Consider the following 20,167-nt stretch of genomic DNA (forward strand, 5'->3'; position numbering starts at 1 on the left):
GAGCCTCTGCTATACATCCACCTGATCCGCCATCTTGTTTGTTCTCAAATCTCTTTCCTGTATTTTTAATGACCCTTTGACTTTCTCTTATGATGTTCCTGATGTCATCTTACAACTCTTCTGGGTTTTTGGTCATTACTGTCTAATGCATCAAATCTGCTCTTGAAATGCTAAATTCAGATGGGATATACTCAAGGTCATATTTTGGCTCTTGTGTTCTTGTTTTCATTTTCTTCAGCTTCAGCCTGAATTTGCACAATTGACGGTCTATTCCAGAGTCTGCCCCTTGTCTTGTATGTCTTGTATGTAGTCAATTTGATTCCTGTATATTACATGTGGTGAAGTCCATGTGTATAGTCACCTTTTATGTTGCTTAAAAAAGGTATTTCTCCCTCAGTACACAGGGTTGATAGGGACAGGCAACTTATACACTAGCTACCTAAAATGGGTGGGGGTAGGGGGCTATAAAGGCACAAAGTGGCTGGCTTACAAGTTTCCTCAAGGGAGTTTAGTTTCAGAGCAAGTGGGGGAAGGTAGAATCCCCACTGAACAGTTTTCATCTTGTCTAGAAGGATCTGGTGAAAGGAGATGGGGATAGGATTCTTTTGATTCAATAGTGAGTAATTGTTATGACTAATTCCGATCGTCACAACTGTAAAGGTAAAAACTATATGACAAAAAGGCGGATGTAGTTAACCTTACATTCCAGGAACAGAGGACCCTAGGTCCAGCAAGAGGGAAGAGCATGAGCGGAATGTGGGATCCTGACCAGAGAAGCAGCGACACTAGAGATGGAGGCAGAGGTGATGGCAGAGAGAGAGAGCATCTGAGGACTCAAGACTCATGGAAAGAGAGGCTGTGTGCTGACAGGCAGGGGGCTGATTTGAAAAATGTGCCCTTTGGTTGTTTAAACGATTATATATTCATGTGTGTTTTGTGTACATTAAAAACATACACACACACACACAAAATGAGGGACTAGAGGCAAATACCATTAATTGATGGTGCAGGGAGGACTGCAATCATTACAAAGAAACAAGATGTAATTCTTTGAGTACAAAACTGTTGTTCTGCCAATGTAGACTCAATTCACAATGAAAGTTTTAAATATAAGGGCATTTTCAATGAATAAATCACTTGTCTTGTAAAATTCTATTATTTGCTCTCCAAAATAATTGCTATCACCAAGGTCATATTTTTCAACTACTAACCCTTCCTCTTGTTTCCAACCTTCTCATTTCAAACACCAGTAATTGAAGAAGTTGGTAGAATTCAATTCCATCATCACATAAGAATAATAGTGATATTAACTAGTCTTCCTTTTATGCATATGGATATTATCCTATCACAGATATTTCAAGATAGAACTTGAAAAGTTCTTTTTGAAATGAATGTAATGCCATTTCTGTTCAATTTGTTGTTCCCAATATAGTAAACTATATGATTGTCCAATTCAAAACTGCCAATACCAGTCCATTTCAGTTCACTAATGCCTCGGATTTCAATCTTTATGCATTCCATTTCATTTTTTGACAACTCCCAATTTTCTTAGATTCATACTTCATACATTCCATATTCCAATTATTAATGGATGTTTGTAGCTATTCCTCCACATTTTGAGTTGTGCTCCATCAGCAAATGAAGGTCCCAAAAGTTTTTACACCATTCACATCATTAATGTCAACTCTACTTTGAGGAGGCAGCTCTTCCTCAGTCATTATTTTGAGTGCCTTCCAAACTTTGGGGCACATTTTCTGGTGCTATATATGTCACGGTTCCACTGCTATTCATAAGGGTTTCAGTGGCTAAGCTTTCAGAATTAGTCAGCCTCTCCTTCTTCCTAGTCTGTCTTAGTCTGGAAGATCTGCTGAAACCTCTCCATGGGGGACCCTGCTGGTATTAAAATATGGGTGGAATAGCTTCCAGCATCACAGCCATCCACATGCCATCACAGTAGGGAGAGCTGAGAGATGAGTGATGGTTGGGGTGGACTGCCTCGTGGAGGGCACCTGTAGGGGTGGGAATCAGAATCGGGGAGAACACAATGATGGTCATTTGTTTTCCTTCAGGGGTCCGAATGAATCAAAATTTCTGGAGGGTGAGATCAAGGAATTTTTTTCTTTTAAATCTCATCTCATTCCAAAGACTATCCAACGTTAGAAGCGCATTTTTGAGCATGGATTTACTTAGTGAACCCATGGATATGTGGGGTGACACTGCAAAAGGAATTGTTATAGACAGATTACATTTGAGAAGCTTTGTGAACTGTAAAGTACTATATATGTTGTTGTTGTTAAGTGCCCTCAAGTTGGTTCCAACTCATAGCGACCCTGCATAGGGTTTCCAAGGAGAGGCTGGCGAGCTTGTGGTTCAAGCTGACCTGGCAGTTCAGCGTATTAACCCACAGGTGCCACACCAGGCATGCCAAAATGCTAATGGAGGGCACTATTATACCAAGAAGCGTAACTATTAATGCTGGAGAGAGCTTAGGAAACTGAACCCCAGAGAGGTTAATGTTATTTCAAAACAAGTAAAACATACTGTGTTATATAAGTGCCAAGTGAGTGTTGGGGAAATAAAATATGAGAGCTTGGGAGGAGAGGTTACTGTGGGCTTGGAAGGTCAGGAAGACTTTATGGTCACTTCAAACTATTACAGAGTATAGAAAAGGATGGAAAACTCTCAGATTTATGTGATGAAGTGAGCATAACCTTGCAAAACATAACCAGGCAAAAACATCACTAAATTAGAGAAGCAGAGACAAATATCCCTCATGAACACAGATGTACAAATTCTAGCCAGTAGAATCCAAGAACATAATGAAAAAAATAATATATCATGACCAAGTGAGATTTATAACAAGTATGCAAGGATAATTCAACGTTCAAAAAACAATAAACGAACAATCAATACATACAAAAAACTCCCCCAAACACAATAAATGTAATCCTCCACATAAATAAAAGAAAAGAAAAACATGGTCATATTGATCGACATAGAAAAGGTGCTTGACAAAATCCAACACCATTCCTGATTTTAAAAATTCAACAAAATAGGAATAGAAGGGAAATACCTGAACATAATTAATGGCATATATTTAAAACCAATGGCTAATATTACTCTCAATGGATAGGAACGCACTCCTTGCAAATGGAAACCAGACAAGGATGCCCTTTATCACTGTTTCTATTGAATATTCTTCTGGAAGTCTTAGCCAGAGGTAAAAGGCTAGAAAGGGAAATGAAAGGCATCTAAATTGGTCAAGAGGTAGTAAAATTCTGTGTTTGCATATGATATGATCCTATAGATAGAAAATCCCAGACTCCGCAAGAAAATTGTTGGAACTCATTGAAAGATTTGGCAAAGTGGCAGAATACAAGATTGTTGTTGTTGCTGAGTGCCGTGGAGTTGGTTCCGACTCATAGTGACCCTGCGTAGGGTTTCCGAGGCTGTAAACCTTTACGGGAGCAGAAAGCTTCATCTTTCTCCTGTGTAACAGCTGGTAGTTTCTAACTGCCGACCTTAAGGTTAGCAACCTGATTTGTAACCACTATAAATACGCACAAATAAGTCAAATTCCTTTGCTCTGAAAAGGAAACCAGGATAATTACCATTTATAATAGCCACTCAAAAGATGAAACACCAAGGAATCAATATAACTAGAGAAACAAAAGACCTATACAAACAGAACTACAAAACACTGCTACAAGAAACCAGAAGAGACATACACATACATAAATGGAAGGACATACCATGCTTATGGATAGAAGACTTAACATTGTGAAAATGTGCATCCTACCCAAAATGATCTACAGATATACAAAATCCCAATCCAGATACCAGCATCATTCTTTAAAGGGATGGAAAAACTAAGTACCAACTTTATACAGAAAGGAAAGACACCCGGATAAAAAAAAAACTATTAAAAGAAGAACAACAAAATAGGAGGACTCTCACTTCCCACTCTCAAAGCCTACTATACAACCACAGTTGTTAAAATAGCCTGGTACTGGTACAAGTATAAACATATTAAGTCAATGGAACAGAATGGAAAACCCAGAAGTAAATCCATCCACATATGGACAGCTGATCTTTGACAAAGGACTGAAACACATTAAATAGGGAAGGAACAGTCTGACAAATAGTGTTAGCAAAACTGGAGATACCCAGCTATCCAGACTGACTGTGAATGTTGCATATGGAAAGGTAGATGCTTTGTAACAAAAGGAGGGGAGTGGTTGACCTTGCAGTCCAGGAGGAAGGACCCTGGGCCCATCAAGGGAGAAAAGCAGAGTATGGAACCCTATCCAGAGAAGGAGAGACACCAGAGATGGAGGCAGAGACAATGATGTGGAGAGATGGAGTGGCTGGGGACTCTGGACTCAGGGAGGAAGAGGGGCTGTGTGCTGACGGTCAAGGGGCAGGATTGCAGGGTGCACCGTTTGGTTGTTTGAATGGTTACATATTCCTGAGTGCTTTGGTGTACATCCAAAAACAACCAAAAAAACAGAGGGACTGGAAGCAAATGCTGTTGAATGATGATGCATGGAGGGGATTGTATATCATTGCAATGAAACGAAATACAATAGAATGAATGTAAAGCTGATGTTCTCCCATGTAAACTATTATTCAACTCACAATTTAAAAAATAGTAATAAGAGAAACACACAAGTACCAATACAAATTTAAATCAACAACAACAAAAAAAACCTGGATATCCATTTGCAGAAAAATAAAACATGACTTGTATTTCACGCCATATGAAAAAATGGACTCAAAACAGATCAAAGACCTAAATGGAAAACCTAGAACTATAAGGATCATCAATGAAAAATGAAGGACAAACTTAGGGGCCCTAATACTTAGCATAAATATACTATTACACACAACTGAAAACACACAAACAGCAGAAGACAAACTAGATGACTGGGACTTCCTAAAAATTAGATTTCACCAAAAAACCTACAGACTGGGAAAAATTTCTGGCAAGGACATATCAAAAAAGGGACTAGTTTCTAAAATTATAAAAAACTTAAAACATCTCAACAAGAAAAAAGACAAATAACCCAATTTAAAAAATGGGCAGAGGACCTGAACAGACACTTCACCAAAGAAGACATCCAGGTAGCCAACAAATACATGAAGAAACGCTCGTGATCATTAGCCATTAGAGAGATGCAAATCAAAACAACAATGTGATGTCATTTCACCCCAGCATTAATAGCAAAGTTAAAACACACACCCACACAAAACAAAGAGAAAACAAAAAATGCTAGTGAGGATACGGAGAGACTAGAATTTTCATACACTGTTGGTGGGCAGTAAAATGCTGCAACTACTATAGAAAATGGTATGGCACTTCCTCAGAATGTTAGAAATAGAAATACCTTTTGACCCAGCAATCTCTCTACTTGGTATATATCCCCATGAAATAAGAATCATGACAAAAATAGATATATGTACATCCATGTTTACAAATCGGGCTGCTAATATCACGGTCAGCAGTTCGAAACTACCAGCTGTTTCGCGGGAGAAAGATGAGGCTTTCTGCTCCTGTAAAGATTTGCAGCCTCGGAAACCCTGTACAGGGTCACTTGAGTCGGAACCAACTCCATGGCACATAACAACAATATGTTCACTGCAGCACTGTTCACAATAGCAAAACAGTGGAAGCAGCCCAAATGCTCACGAGTGGAAGAGTGGATAAACAAACTTTGGTACATACACTCAATGGAATAATATGCAGTATTAAAGAACAATGATGAATCTGCAAAACACCTCCTAAGATGGATGAACATGAAGGTCTTATGCTAAGTGCAATAAGTCAGATATGCAAGGGCAAATACTGTGTAAGACCACTGTTTTTAAAAATCCAAAACAGGTTTTCACACTAAAAGATACATTCTTTGACGGTTACCAGGGGTAGGAGAGGAGAAGACAGTGAGTCACTGGCTACAGGATAGACATGTGTTTAAAAAGTTCTATGGGAAGCTGAAGACTTTAGACTCATAGGAAGAGAAAGGTTGTGTGCCGGCAGCCAGGAGGTAGGCTTGCAGAATGTGCTGTTTGGTTGTTTAAAAATTATATATTCGTGAGTGTTTTTGTGTACATAAAAAAAAAAAAATAAAACCCCCAAAAATCAAAAACAAAAACCAGAGGGAATAGAAGCAAATATTGTTGAATGATGAAGCATGGAGGGGACTGTATTCATTGCAATGAAATGATGAGCGCAAAACTGATGTTCTCCCATGTAAACTATCACAATAAAAACTTTAAAGAAAGACTGAAGAGCTGTCAAAATGGGCACCAAGGCATGAAATTTTTCTTACATGATGATCCTGAACCTCCTTCAAACTACATGGGAAAAGCATGTCTACCCAACAATGAATATTTAAGCTAAGATGAAACAAAGTGTTCCAGGTATCAGGGTCTAGAGATCTGAACAAGTAGGATTAGAGAAAACCACAGGAGGAACTGATAGTTTTTAGGGGTTTTGTGGGGATCAAAGGAGAGGATCCTTTGTGGATGAGGGACTGGGAGTAAGGTGACATCATTGACTGAAATAGGAGGTCTGGTTAGAAGAAAAAGAGGTAGTACTTGTTAGTATATTATAAGAAAACTATGTACACAACTCACCTTCATGTCCTCAAAATCTGTTATGCCCATCTGAGGGAGGTTTGAGCAGTTTACATAGATGAGTTTCTGGCCACTGATGAAGTTTGTGGTAAAACATCCCTGTCAGTATAATAAGAACATCACTCGAAAGGTGTACTGCAAATAGTAGGGGGGAAAAAAGAAAGAGAAGAGATCATGTTTGTCTACCGTTCTATAATTAGAAAAATTTTTAAATTTTATTTTCTATCCTAATAATACATGTTTTCCATCTATGCTCCTGATTAAATTTCAAACAGCTAATTCAGTTCCTTAATTGTATTTGGAAAATTCAGAACACTATATATAAGTAGAAATTGGAGCTCACAAACAGTTCCATCATCTATTAACATAAACAGAGTAAGACATTTATCTGGCAGAACTTGGTAGCTATGTGAGGGCATAGTTGGATATACCAATATGTGACCGTTTCCACATTACATACACAAATGTCATGTAAACTTTTTTACATGCTCTTTTGACTAATGCTTCTTCATGCTTCAATAGCATTTTTTAGTAAAGGGAGTACAAAAGATTTCAATTACTGTGTAGTTTTATGGTTCCTATAAACAACAGTGAAATGAGAGACTATCATATCTTTTAAATAACAACTATTTTTGGTTAATTGCTAATTAAATTAGTACTCTCAGTTACTTGTGATATATAGGACATTTCTATGGCAGACATTTAAATAGTACAAGTTCAAGGTAAGAGTTGTTGCTGCTGTGAAGTGATGTCAAGTTGGTATAGACTCACAGGGACTCTGTATAGGGTTTCCAAGGAGCAACTGGTAAGTTTGAACCACCAAACTTGTGGTTAGCAGTCCACAGCCACTAAATCAATTTACAGACTATCAAAAAGCCTACCTTGAATAAAACCTATCAACAGTTGAGTTTTCTATGAAAATCCTCTGTTTCTTAGTCTTTAAGGATTGCAGAGAAAAATGCGCTCACTGGGAAAAATAAGAAAAAAACCAAACAAGATGCCATTCTTTCTTCTTAAAATACAAATATGCAATGATGGCAAGGTCAAAATTAAAATCAAAGTTACTTCTACCACAGTCCAGAACTTTTCTACACTCTTTCAGAAGAAAAGGTAAGAGCTTAGGAAAGTTACAAGGTTAGGCAGAAGAGAGAGCATTTGATTTCAAAAAAATATTATTTTTATATACCTTATATTGAGGGAAGCCTAGTTGGCTAATCCACTCTGCAACGTCTTTAGGGCTCCACTTAAGATACTCAAATTGTAGCTTAAATTCCTTTTCAGGCGGAGTTTCTTTATCTTCAAATACCAGTTCTACCATCTCTTCAGACAAATTTATTTTTTCTAAGGACTTTTCTAAGTCTCTTAGAGACTCTAAGGAATATAAGCTTGCATTTTCTATTAGAATATCAGTTGGCTTAAGTGGTTCTTTAGAAAACTCATCATCTGTTTCTGACAATTCTGTTTCACTGTCTCTGTTTAGCAGAGAGTCTTTTTTTGATAACTTTTTAATTTGATAGTTGGGGTGCTCTTGTTCATTGACTTCTCCAGAGTACTGAAACTTGATTGGTTCTAATCTATCATCCTTGGATGAATCTACATTTGTCCCTTCTCTAAATAGTGGTTTGGTTTCATCTGGTAACTCTTGAACCTCTGGTTTGATCTCCTGTGGCAGCACTGGATCAGTCTCCTTTAGTGGTGCTGGAATCTTTTCTTCATTTGACTCTCGTCTTGACTCCTCTGATTTGGTATTTTCTAGTGGCTCTAGACCTGTTTCCTCAACTGATTTTCTTGATTTTTCCTCGGGAAACTCTGACTTCATCTCCTCGAGTGCCTCTGGGACTCTCTCCTTAGTTGAGCTTCTTCTTGTATCTTCAGTAGACTCTCTTGGTTTCTGCTCTGGAAACTCTACTGAAGTCTGCTCAGGTGGCACTGTCCCTTGTTCCTCAGTTAACTTCCTTAGGGTCTCCTCTGGAATCTCTGGTTTAGTTTTTTCTGGAGGTTCTAGACCTGCCTCAATAGACTTTCTTGATTCCTGCTCTGGAAACTCTACAGTAGTCTGCTCCAGTGGCTCTACCCCTTGTTCCTCAACTGACTTTCTTCCTGCTTCATCTGGAATCTCTGTCTTAGTCATTTTTTGTGGCTGTAAATCTGTTTCTTCAACTGATTTTCTTGGTGTATCACTTGGGAATTCTAGTTTTGTCAGCTCTGGAGGCTCTAGAATTATCTCTTTATATTGCTCTCTAAGCGATTCTTCTGAAACCTCAGGCTTGGACTTCTCTAGTAATTCTAATCTTGCCTCATCGTGTGTTGTCCCTAGGACCTCAGACTTGGTTTCCTTTGGTAGCTCTAGATCTGCTACCCTAACTGACTCAATGAGTACATTCTCAGTAACTTGTAGTAAGATTTCCTCTTGTGGCTCTATGTATAGTTCCTTATGCTTTTCAACCAGAGGGAATTCTGGATCAATGACGAACTCTCCTCCCATCTCTCTGGATGTCTTTTGGGGAATCTTTGGCTCACTCTTTCCAGATACATCTGTACCTAACTCGTTGGATATTTCTACCTTGGGTGTCCTGGTTGGTTTTAGCTGCATATTCTTAACATTCTCTGGCTCCCCTTCTTCAAAGTTGTCTTCCTCAGTCTCTAAGGTCGTCTTTGGCTGTAGTTCTTGGTGACTCTCTATGGGTAGTTCCTGGCTTACCTCTGCAGGGTTGTCTGGTTCGCCACCTTCAGTCCGCTTAAGAAGTTTGGGTCTCTCAGTACTCGGGTCCTCATCTTCGTCGGATCCAGAATAGTTATTTTCAGGGACCTCCGCCATTACGCAGTTTAGCGGTCGCGCCCAAGCATCCTAGCAACCCCAACTTCCGACAGCGTCTCTATGGATACCGCGGCTACCGGAAGTGCTCTTGAACGTTCCCCCGATTTTATTTGTTCTTTCAGTCGTAGACTTTTAAAATCTGCCATCAAAAGCACGCAGTAACCCTCCTCAACGTACGCGTCGCAAGCCTTGGCTGACTAGTGCTCTTGCGACCGCTGCTGAGCGGGCGCGCTTTGCCTGTGGCCGCCGCGGCCTCCGCTTCCGGCCCACGGGCTCCGCTCGACGCTTCCCGGCGCCGCGCAGCGGCAGCGCTCGCTCGACCTTCGGCTTTTTCCGGAGGTGCTCGCGGCTGACCACGAAAACGCTTTCGAAGCGGGCTACAGATGTCTGACCCGCAGGCGGCTGAGGGGCCGGGCTTCTGGAGCCCCGCAGTCCGCGAAGGGTCGGCCGGAGGTATCGGGGATGACCCAGGAGTGGAGGGGAGCCAGGCGGCTACCTCAGGTACGCAAAACCGAGGCGCTGAAGGGTGGGTGCCTCTTGGCCTCAGGCCCGTCCCCTCTGCGCGAGCTTCGGCAGCGCTCTGTCCCGGCTTCCCGATGGAGCTGACCCACCTCGGCAAGCCCCTTTAGTGCGTCGTCACTCCTGCGGGAGCCGCATTTGTCCTGGAGCGCGACTCCTTGCTCCCGCTACTGCCACCACCCGGGCCCTGGACTTCGAGGTTATTTTCTGTTATTTCGAAATGCTTTGGTTCCTGTCCGCTTCCTTCTCAGATCAATCCAGATGGCAGTGACAGGGCTGCTCTACCCCTGGCTGCTCTACCTCTTCTTGAGCCTCTGCCCTGGTTCAGATCCCATTGCTGTCAGCCCATCACACCTTGACGTGAACCCCACTGGTCTCGCTGAGCGTTGCTTCTGGTTCCTCACCCCAATTCCCGCCACTGCCCCCCTGCCCCAATCTCTCCGTGCGGGTCTCTGCTCCGATCCTGTCGGCAGCCTCCCTTCCTCTATCCAGAACCCCACTTCGCTCTAGCCTCTCCGCACGTAGGAGCCCCTCGCCTTGCCTGGGTCTCTCCATCTCTTGAGTGAGAGAGGTAAAGCAGAGGTGGGACGGGTAGGCGCTTGAGTCTTTTGAATGAACTCTGTAGCCCCAGTAAAGGCAGGAAGTAGAGGCTGAAAAGAGGAACTTCTGCCACCTGCCTCATTCTTCTGGGCCTTTTCTTGTTCAAGAGACTGTTTCTGTTTTACCCACAGAAAGTACTCCGTGTGGATTAACTCAGTGTCCAAATAGTAAAGGCTCCACCTACCACATTTTTACTTACCAGGCCTCTTAATTAGAATGAAATAACACAATGATGTCTAGGAGAGAACTGGTCTCCTAAGGGTATTGTTGGATGTTGTCCTGTTGATTCCACTCATAGCGACCCTGTAGGACAACGTAGAAGTGCTCCATAGGGTTTCCTATGTGACGCTGTTGGTTATTGAACCTTTTTCCTGATAGTGTTCCGATACTGGCCCTTAAAAATCCCAAAACATGGATGTGCATCTATCTATTCATGTCACGATTCTTTGTCTTGAGGAGATATACCAAGTAGAGGGATTGCTAAATCATACAGTTATTTATGGAGTCCTGGTGTGGGCTGTGGGTTAATGCGCTGGACTGCAAAGTCGTTTTGATCCGCAAGTTTGGCAGTTCAAGCTCATCAGCTGCTCCTTGAAAAAAACCCTATACCGGGTCACTATGAATCAGAACCCACTTTAAGGCATTTAAAAACAACAACAATCAGCAGGAGTCCTGGCCTGGCCCTGTAGGATAAAAACACTGGACCGCTAAATCAATTTGAACTGCAAGGTCAGTGGTTCAAATTCACCAGCTGCTCCTTGGAAACCCTATACAAGGTCACTCTGAGTTGGGACCTAATCCATGGCACTTAACAGCAGCAACCAGCAGTGTAGGAGGATGCAGCTTCTCCATACCCTTATCAACATTAGTTGTTTTCTGGTTTTTGTTTTGTTTTGTTTAACTTTGCTATTAATGATGTGGTGAGATAATAAGTCATTATTGTTTTGATTTGCATTTCTCTAATGGCTAATGATAAGGAGCTCTGGTAGCGTAGTGGTTACAAATCGGGCTGTGAACCTTAAGGTCAGCAGTTGGAAACTACCAGCTGTTCCGCAGGAGAAAGATGAGGCTTTCTGCTCCCGTAAAGATTTACAGCCTTGAAAACCCTGTACAGGGTTGCTATGACTTGGAACCAACTCCACGGCACATACCACCACCACCAATGGCTAATGATAATGAACATTTCTTCATATGTTTGTTGGTTACCTGAATATCTTCTTTGTGAAGTGTCTGTTCATGCCCTCTGCCTGTTTTTAAATTGGATTATTTGTCTTTTGTTGTTGTTGTTGAGGTGTTGAAGTATTTTACAGACTGATCCCTTGTCTGATATGTCATTGCCCACCATTGTTTTCCAGTCTGTAGGATCTCCTTTTACTCTATAGTGAAATCTTTTGATGCATGTGCTGCTGCTAGTGCCATCAAGTCGGTTCTAACTCATGGAAACCCTGGATGGGGTTTCTAAGGCTGTAAATCTTTTTGGGAGCAGAAAACTTCTTTCTCCCAAGTTGTTGTTGTTGTTGTTAGGTGTATCCTATCACAATCCAAGAAGTGGGTTCAAACTGCTGACCCTATGGTTACCAACCCAATATGTAGCCCATGACGCTACCAGGGCTTCTGGATTGTTGTTGTTGTTGTTAGTGCCCTTGAGTCGGTTCTGACCCATAGCAACCCTGTATAGGGTTTCTGAGGAGCAGCTGGTGAGCTTGAACCATCAACCTTGTATTCTGGTGCATTAACCCACAGCGCCACACCAGGACTCCGGGTTTCTGGATTAATGCACATAAATTGTCTAATTTTTAGGAGGTACCAGTCATGTAATTTGTCTTGTTTTTTTTTTTTTTCCAGTTGTATTTGTGCCATGTATCAGAGCTCCTAAGCTTGTCCCTGTTTTTTCATTGGCGATCTTTACAGTTCTAGTAGGATTTACATTTAGCAGATTTTAAATCCATATTGAGTTTGTTTTTGTATATGGTGTGAAATATGGATATTGTTTTATTGTTCTGCAAATGGATTTCCATGTTTGCTAGCATCATATCTTAAAGGAGTCCTGGTGTGGCACTATGGGTTAATGCCTGGATTGCAAGTTTGAACTACAAGGTTGGCTGTTCAAGCTCACCAGTTTTGCTCCTTGGAAACCCTGTACAGGTCATTATGAGTCAGAACTGACTCAACGGCACTTAACAACAAATATCTTAAACTATTTCTTCCCCATTTGATGTGGTTTGGCTGTTTGTGAAAGATAGCTGACCAAGGTAGATGGATTTACTTCTGGGTTCTCAATTCTGATTCATTGTTATATGTGTCTTTCATTGTACCAGTACCAGGCTGTTTAGTGGTTAGTTTTTCCATGTCTTTAAGGAATGATGTTGGAATCGGATTAGGATTATATTGTATCTATAGTTATCTTTAGGTAGTATTGACATTTTCACAATGATAAGTCTACCTATCCATGAGGATAATCATATATTCTTCCATTTTTGTAGGTCTCTTTATTTCTTGTAGTAATATTTTACAGTTTTCTTTGTGTAGGTTTTTTGTTGCTCTGGTTATAATTTCCTAAGTATTTCATCTTTTGGGTGGCTATTGTAAATGGCATTGTTTTCCTGATTTCATTTTCAGAGTTCTCTTTATTAGTGTAAAGCAGGGATGGGGAACCTTTTTTCTGCCAAGGCCCATTTGGATATTTCTAACATCATTATCAGACCATACAAAGTTGTCAACTAAAAAATTAGCCTGCTTTATTTGTTCAAACATTTAATTAACAACGGCTACAATCATACATTGACAGAGAACTTCCAGAGGTTCAAGCCAGATTCAGAAGAGGTCGTGGAACAAGGGATATCATTGCTGATGTCCGATGGATCTTGGCTGAAAACAGAGAATATCAGAAAGATGTTTACTTGTGCTTTATTGACTACGCAAAGACTTTTGATTGTGTGGATCCTGACAAGCTATGGACAACATTGAGAAGCATGAGTATTCCAGAACACTTAATTGTGCTCATGAGGAATCTGTACCTGGACCAAAAGACAGTTCAAGCAGAACATGGGAACACTGAATTTTTTAAAATTAAGAAAGGTGTGTGACAAGGTTGTATTATTTCACCATACTTACTCAACCTGTATGCTGAGCAAATAATCTGAGAAGCTGGGTTCTATGAAGAAAAATGTGCATCAGGATTGGAGGAAGACTTATTCGAGAAGCTGGGTTCTATGGAGAAAAACATGGCATCAGGATTGGAGGAAGACTTATTAAAAACCTGAGATATGCAGATGATACAACCTTGCTTGCTGAAGGTAAAGAGGACTTAAAACATTTACTAATGAAGATCAAAAAGCACAGCCTTCGGTATGAATTACATCTTAATGTAAAGAAAACAAAAATCCTCACCATGGGACCAATAAACAACATTCTTATCAACAGAGAAAAGATTGACGTTGTCAAGGACTTCATTCTTCTTGGATCAACTATCAACACTCACGGAAGCAATAGTCAAGAGATCAAACAATGTATTGCATTAGGCAAATCTGTTGCATGAGACCTTTTTAAAGTGTTGAAGAGCAAAGATGTCAGCTTGAAGACTAAGGTGTGCCTGACCCAAGCCATGGTGTTTTCAGTAACCTCATATGCATGCAAAAGCTGGACAATGAATAAGGAAGACTGTAGAAGAATTGATGCCTTTGAGTTATGATGTTGGAGGAGAATATTGAAAGTGCCATGGGCTGCTAAAAGAACCAATAGATCCATTTTGGAAGAAGTACAGCCAGAGTGCTCCTTGGAGGCCAAGAAGGCCAAACTTCATCTCTCATACTTTGGACATATTGTCAGAAGAGAGCAGTCACTGGAGAAGGATATCATGTTTGGTAAGGTGGGGGTGAGAGAAAAAGAGGAAGACCCCCAATGATATGGATTGGCCAAGTGGCAGCATCGATGGACTCAAGCGTGGCAACAGTAGTTAAGTTGGCCCAGGATCGGGCAGTGTTTCGTTCTGCTGTGCATAAGGTCACTATGAGTTGGTACTGACTCGATGGCACCTAACAACAACAACAACAACAACAGCAGTTAATTGCTCAGAAGTCCTATACATGGTCACCATGAGTTGTAACTGACTCTACGGCACTTAACAACAATGTAGTGACTGGAACTGCAGTTGCCTTGACAGGGCCAGACTAAGTGATTTTTCAGGCCTTATGGAGCTCTGTTAGCATAGTGGTTACGAATACGGCTGCAAATCACAAGGTTAGCAGTTCAAAGCTACCAGCTACTCCGCGGGAAAAAGATGAGGCATCCTGCTCCCGTAAAGATTAACAGCCTCGGAAACCCTATACAGGGTCGCTATGAGTCGGAACCGACTCCATGGCACATAACAACAACAACAACAGTTGAGTTCTATGCCACCAGAGCTCCTTAGCGAAGAACTCAAAAAGACAAAAATGAATGTCAGAAGAGGCTCTGAACTTGCTCTCCAGTATAGACATGCTAAAGCAAATAGAAGAAATGTGGAGGTAAAAGAGCTGAACAGAAAATTTGAAAGGGCAGCTCAAGAAAACAAAGTCAAATATTATAGTGAAATGTGCAAAGACCTGGAGTTAGAAAACCAAAAGGGAAGGACACATTTCAGCATTTCTAAAATTGAAAGGTCTAAGGAAAAAAATCAAGCCTCAACTTGTATTATTGAAGGATAATAATAATTCTTATTCGTTATTCTATGGGGAAGTTCTGTTCTGTCCTATAGGGTCTCTATGATTTCTTCTTATACCATGTTGTTATTGTAGCTCCCAGTGAGCCACGCTGACTCCTCACTACCATTGTTCCATAGGATTTTCATTGGCTGATTTTCCAAAGTAGGAGTTTGTTATTGTGGCCCAGAGAAAACTTCCTGTTGATGTGGGGATGGTAATAAGAGCAATGCTGTCATAGGATAAGTAAGCACTGTACTGCGAACCACTCGATCAGAGGTCAGAACCCACCAGCTGCTCTGAGTGAAAACAATGAGGCTTTCTGCTCCCACAAAAGATTTAAAGCCTCAGAAACCCTATACAGGGTCGCTATGAGTCAAAACTGACTCCTCAGCACTTAACAACAACAAGAATGATAGCTGACATGTATTGAATGCTTAGTGTGTGCCAGAAAGTATAGAAAAAGATTGCCTTTTATGATCTCATTTAATCCTGTCAACAGTCATTTTTTCTATGTGCCAGACTGCAAAGCCATTTGAACTGCAAGGTCGTTGGTTCAAGTTCACCAGTCACTCCTTGGAAACACTATGTTGTTGTTATGTGCTGTGGAGTCAGTTCTGACTCATAGCGACCCTGTACAGGGTTTCCGAGGCTGTAAATCTTTACGGGAGCAGAACACCTCATCTTTCTCCCGCGGAACAGCTGGTAGTTTTGAACTGCTGACCTTGTGGTTCACAGCCCGATTCGTAACCACTACACTACTATACAGGGTTGCTATGGGTCAGAATCGACTTTACAGCACTTAACAACAGTAACAACAACATAGAGAGGTACAGACTAGAGCTGAGAGAGATTAACTTGACTCTGGAATTTTTGCTCTCTATATGAAATTGCTACTTGGGTATGATGAAATTTACTATGCTGTTGTTTTTAAGTGTTGTGGAGTCAGTTTTGATTCATAGTGACCCCGATCCTGCGCCAATCTCACAGTTGTTGCTACATTTGAGCCCACTGCTGCTGCCACTGTGCCAATCCATCTTGGGGGTCTAGTTTTTTTAAATGCTCTATTCAAAGGCTATTTTTGGGGTCTTGATGTCTTCATGTTTGTTAACTGAGGTTTTGATGACAAGAAAATGCTTGTGTTCTTCTGAGCTGAACTCTCTAGTGGTTACGGTGTTCTTTCTGTTTTACAAGCTGTAATTGTTTTTAATGATCTTTTATCTGTGACACCTGGGTTCTTCAGGCCCCAAGAGGAGCAATAAATCACTCTTTATATAGTGAAACTCTCTGAGGCACACATGTTGCATCACTGAATGGCGATTATTTAGTTAGTTGCTTAGCTTCTGTGAAAATAAAGGGCAAAGTCTATTATGGTCCTGAAATCAGCAGTAGAATTTAGTTTGGTGTATACAATGTGTTTAGACATTAAAGACTGAAATGGGTCAGGAGAACTTGTTCATAGTTTTGATATAGGACTTACAGCAGTGTGATGAAGACTTTCTGCAACAATGGAAATGTTCTCTATCTGTGGCTATTTCAATATAAATGAATTATTAGATAACATTTAAAATTCAGTGGCTGCTATATCTGACAGTACAGAAGACTGGGACGTGTGTGCCAAAGAGCCCTTATGTTTTTTTTAGTTTTCTAAAAAACTGGTAGTGTAGTGGTTACGAATCGGGCTGCTAATCTCACGGTCAGCAGTTCGAAACTACCAGCTCTTCCACGGGAGAAAGATGAGGCTTTCTGCTCCCATAAAGATTTACAGCTTTGGAAACCCTGTACAGGGTCGCTATGAGTCGGAACCGACTCCATGGCACATAACAACAACAACATTGTGATTTTATGTTAAAAAATGAAGAATTTGTATGCCTATGGCTTTTTGTTTCTTTTGCTTATAGTGGTTGTGTTTGTATGGTGTTGATATAGCTAATTATTCCTGTCACAGTTCAATCCATAATAATGCAACCTAAAGTTTTTAATTTGAAGAACTCCTGAGGAGCATGTCCCACTTGGAAAGGCTGAGGAAAAAGCCGATCGTAAAGTTTCTGGATTTAGTTGGAATATAAACTAAGCCAATTTGTTTTCATTTGAACTTCTTAGGTCTAAAACCACAGAACTTGCTTTTGGTTCCTTTGAACTTGAATTAAAAAGTCTTGATGATATAATGAGTGGTGTGGTGGTGTGATGTGCCACGGAGTCGGTTCCAATTCATAACAACCCTATATAGGGTTTGCCAGGCTGTAAATCATTATGGGAGCAGAAAGCCTTTTTGCTACTTTCCCCCCAGAGTGGTTGGTAGATTTGAACTGCTGACCTTGAGGTTAGCCGCCTAACTCATAACCCACTATTCTACTAGAGTTCCTGGCAGCCTGTGTTGTTGTTGTTGTTGTTGTTAAGTGCCGTCTAGTCAGTTCTGACCCATAGCGACCCTGTATAGGGTTTCCGAGGAGCAGCTGGTGAGTTTGAACTGCCAACCTTGCAGTTCAGCGCATTAACCTACAGCTCCATACCAGGACTCTGGCAGCCTGTGTTGTTGTTGTTGTTAAGTGCTGTCGAATCGGTTCCGACCCATAGTGACCCTGTATAGAGTTTTCGAGGAGCAGCTGGTGAGCTTGAACCGCCAACCTTGCAATTCAAATGGCTTTGCAGTCTGGCACATAAAGGGGAAATCCTGTGAGACCTGTTCTAAAGGACTCCTCTGACCTGGTACTCAGATACTTTAGATAAAATCTGCTTCTTGGTTGTTGTTTCACACAGAAAGTTCAAATCTGTAGCATGATCAGAACATCTGAAACCATACTCTGGTAGCAACAAGAAAACTCAATTTAGAATTTTGTAAAATATAAAATAAGAAAGTTTCATTTTCTCCCCCTTACCTTTGCTTTTGTTGTTGTTGTTAAGTGCCATCAGGTCAGTTCCGACCCACAGCGACCCTGTGTTACCTTTGCTTTAGAGACTTTCTTATTAAAACCAAGCTGTTCTTGAGCTTCCATTTTCCCTTCTTCATTCATTGTTTCGAAGACTTTGGCCATTCAAGTATCATAGTAATTATTTTTATTTTTATCACCTTAAAAAATACCATTCCACTAATGTGTAGTTACTATCTTAGTTTATTTCGTGTTGCTATGAGCTGTGGGTTAATGAGCTGGACTACAAAGTAGGGTTGAACCACAAGGTTTGGCAGTTCAAGCTCACCAGCTGCTCCATGGAAACCCTTTACAGGGTCACTTGACAACAAAAACAATAATAACAGAAATACCACAAGTGGGTGGTTTTCACAAACAAATTAATTTTCTTACAGTTTGGAGGCTTTGGGGAAGACTCTTCCTGTTGGCTCTGGGGAAAGTCTTTGTTCCTTGATCCCTTGGTGATTTTCATATAGTGTGGTATCTGTTTTCATCTTACCACTGCTTTCTTGTTTAATCTCATTGTATATTTTAACAGAGATTGATTTAAGACACTCTCCACATCAGTAACTACTTAGTAACATAACAAAGTTACAAATGAGATAATAACCACAGGTGTAGGGGTTAGGGCTTCCAATACATATTTTGGGGAACATAATTGCTATCTTATTGTAATTTACATTTAAAATTTTGCTTCATTCTAAATAATAACTACAAGTAAATTACTGGTTTCATGTATGAATTATATTTTTCTTAATACATATTCATCTAAATACATGTCTATAAATTTTTAAAAGCATTCCCACATACAATCTAAATGTACAAAACTTTTCCTGGTTTCTCTGATCTCTTCTAGGAATGCTTGCAGCCTTGGTCTTTATTTAGCAGACATATTAAAAGCAATACTATAGAATAATTGGTTTTTATTCTTTGTAGTTGTTTAAATTTTACTAAATATAGGAGCCACAAGCAGCCATGTTTATAGTTGTTTTCTCTCTCATCTTTCAGACTTTATAATAACTTATACATTATAAATAGATGTATGGATTTCTTTCTCTTTTTCTTCTGTATCTTTCTAAACTCAAATACAAGCTTTTTACTTATATTTCTTACATGAACTACCTAACTTAGAAATAATAAAAGGAATTCCTTTAAGCTTAAAAGTAAAAAAGCGGTATTTTTCCTCACTTTCTGCACACATAATAAGCTGTTAAGGTGCTATGAGAAGTGTCTCTTAACATCTGGAAAATACTTAATCTGACTTCTAATCAGGGAAATGAAAATTATAACTGCTCTGAGATACTATATTTTTTACCTTATAGGTTGGCAAAGATGCAAAAGTGTAACAACTCATTGTGTCAGTAAGGGTGTGTAGAAACAAACACTTTTATGCATTGCTGGTGGGAGTGTAGATTGTTACATTTGCTATGAAAAGCAATTTGTCAATGTATTAAAATGACTATATATGCCCCCATTGTTCATTCTTTTCAGGAAATTATCCTATAGATTTATTCACATGCCTGTTGAATAACATAAACTCAAGGTTATTATAGTATTGCTCATAATAGCAAAAGATTAGAAAGAATATAGATGTTCCTGAGTAGAGAACTTGTTAAATAAATTATGGAGTATCCATGTAATGAAATATTAATCAGTTGTAAAAAAGAATAAGGCAGCTTTTTCTGAACAGTTACAGTACACAATTGTGTGTTTTATATACTCATTATTTTTGTAAAAGAATATAAGTATATATAGATACAAAAAGTATATCATACTTTTTTTTATAAAGCCTTTATTATGAATTGAGTGATGGGAGAACATATTTTACACTCATTTCATTGCAATGTTTACAGTCTCCTCTGTGCATCATCATCCAACAGTATTTGCTTCTATTCCCTCTGGTTTTTTGTTTTGTTTTGTTTTTTTTGTGGGGGGGGAGTATGTACACAAAAACACTCAGAAATATATAATAATATAAACCAACTAAAGGGCACATTCTGCAAGTC

The 20,167-nt window shown here is 40.0% G+C and overlaps 2 protein-coding genes across 2 annotated transcripts in view; one reads left to right on the forward strand and one right to left on the reverse strand.

Moving 5' to 3' along the window:
• The window catches only part of SAMD15 (sterile alpha motif domain containing 15), a 19,360-nt gene extending 9,906 nt beyond the window's left edge, over positions 1 to 9,454 (reverse strand). The window contains exons 1-2 of the mRNA XM_006864788.1: positions 7,823 to 9,454; positions 6,637 to 6,735 (exon numbers count right to left, since the gene is read on the reverse strand). Of these exons, the coding sequence (XP_006864850.1) occupies positions 6,637 to 6,735; positions 7,823 to 9,454 (1,731 nt within the window). The remainder of the gene's footprint in view (positions 1 to 6,636; positions 6,736 to 7,822) is intronic.
• A 383-nt stretch (positions 9,455 to 9,837) lies between these two features.
• The window catches only part of TMED8 (transmembrane emp24 protein transport domain containing 8), a 59,140-nt gene continuing 48,810 nt past the window's right edge, over positions 9,838 to 20,167 (forward strand). The window contains exon 1 of the mRNA XM_006864789.1: positions 9,838 to 9,955. Within this exon, the coding sequence (XP_006864851.1) occupies positions 9,838 to 9,955 (118 nt within the window). The remainder of the gene's footprint in view (positions 9,956 to 20,167) is intronic.

The sequence above is a fragment of the Chrysochloris asiatica genome, unplaced genomic scaffold, assembly GCF_000296735.1.
Source record: "Chrysochloris asiatica unplaced genomic scaffold, ChrAsi1.0 scaffold00070, whole genome shotgun sequence".
NCBI lineage: Eukaryota > Metazoa > Chordata > Mammalia > Afrosoricida > Chrysochloridae > Chrysochloris > Chrysochloris asiatica.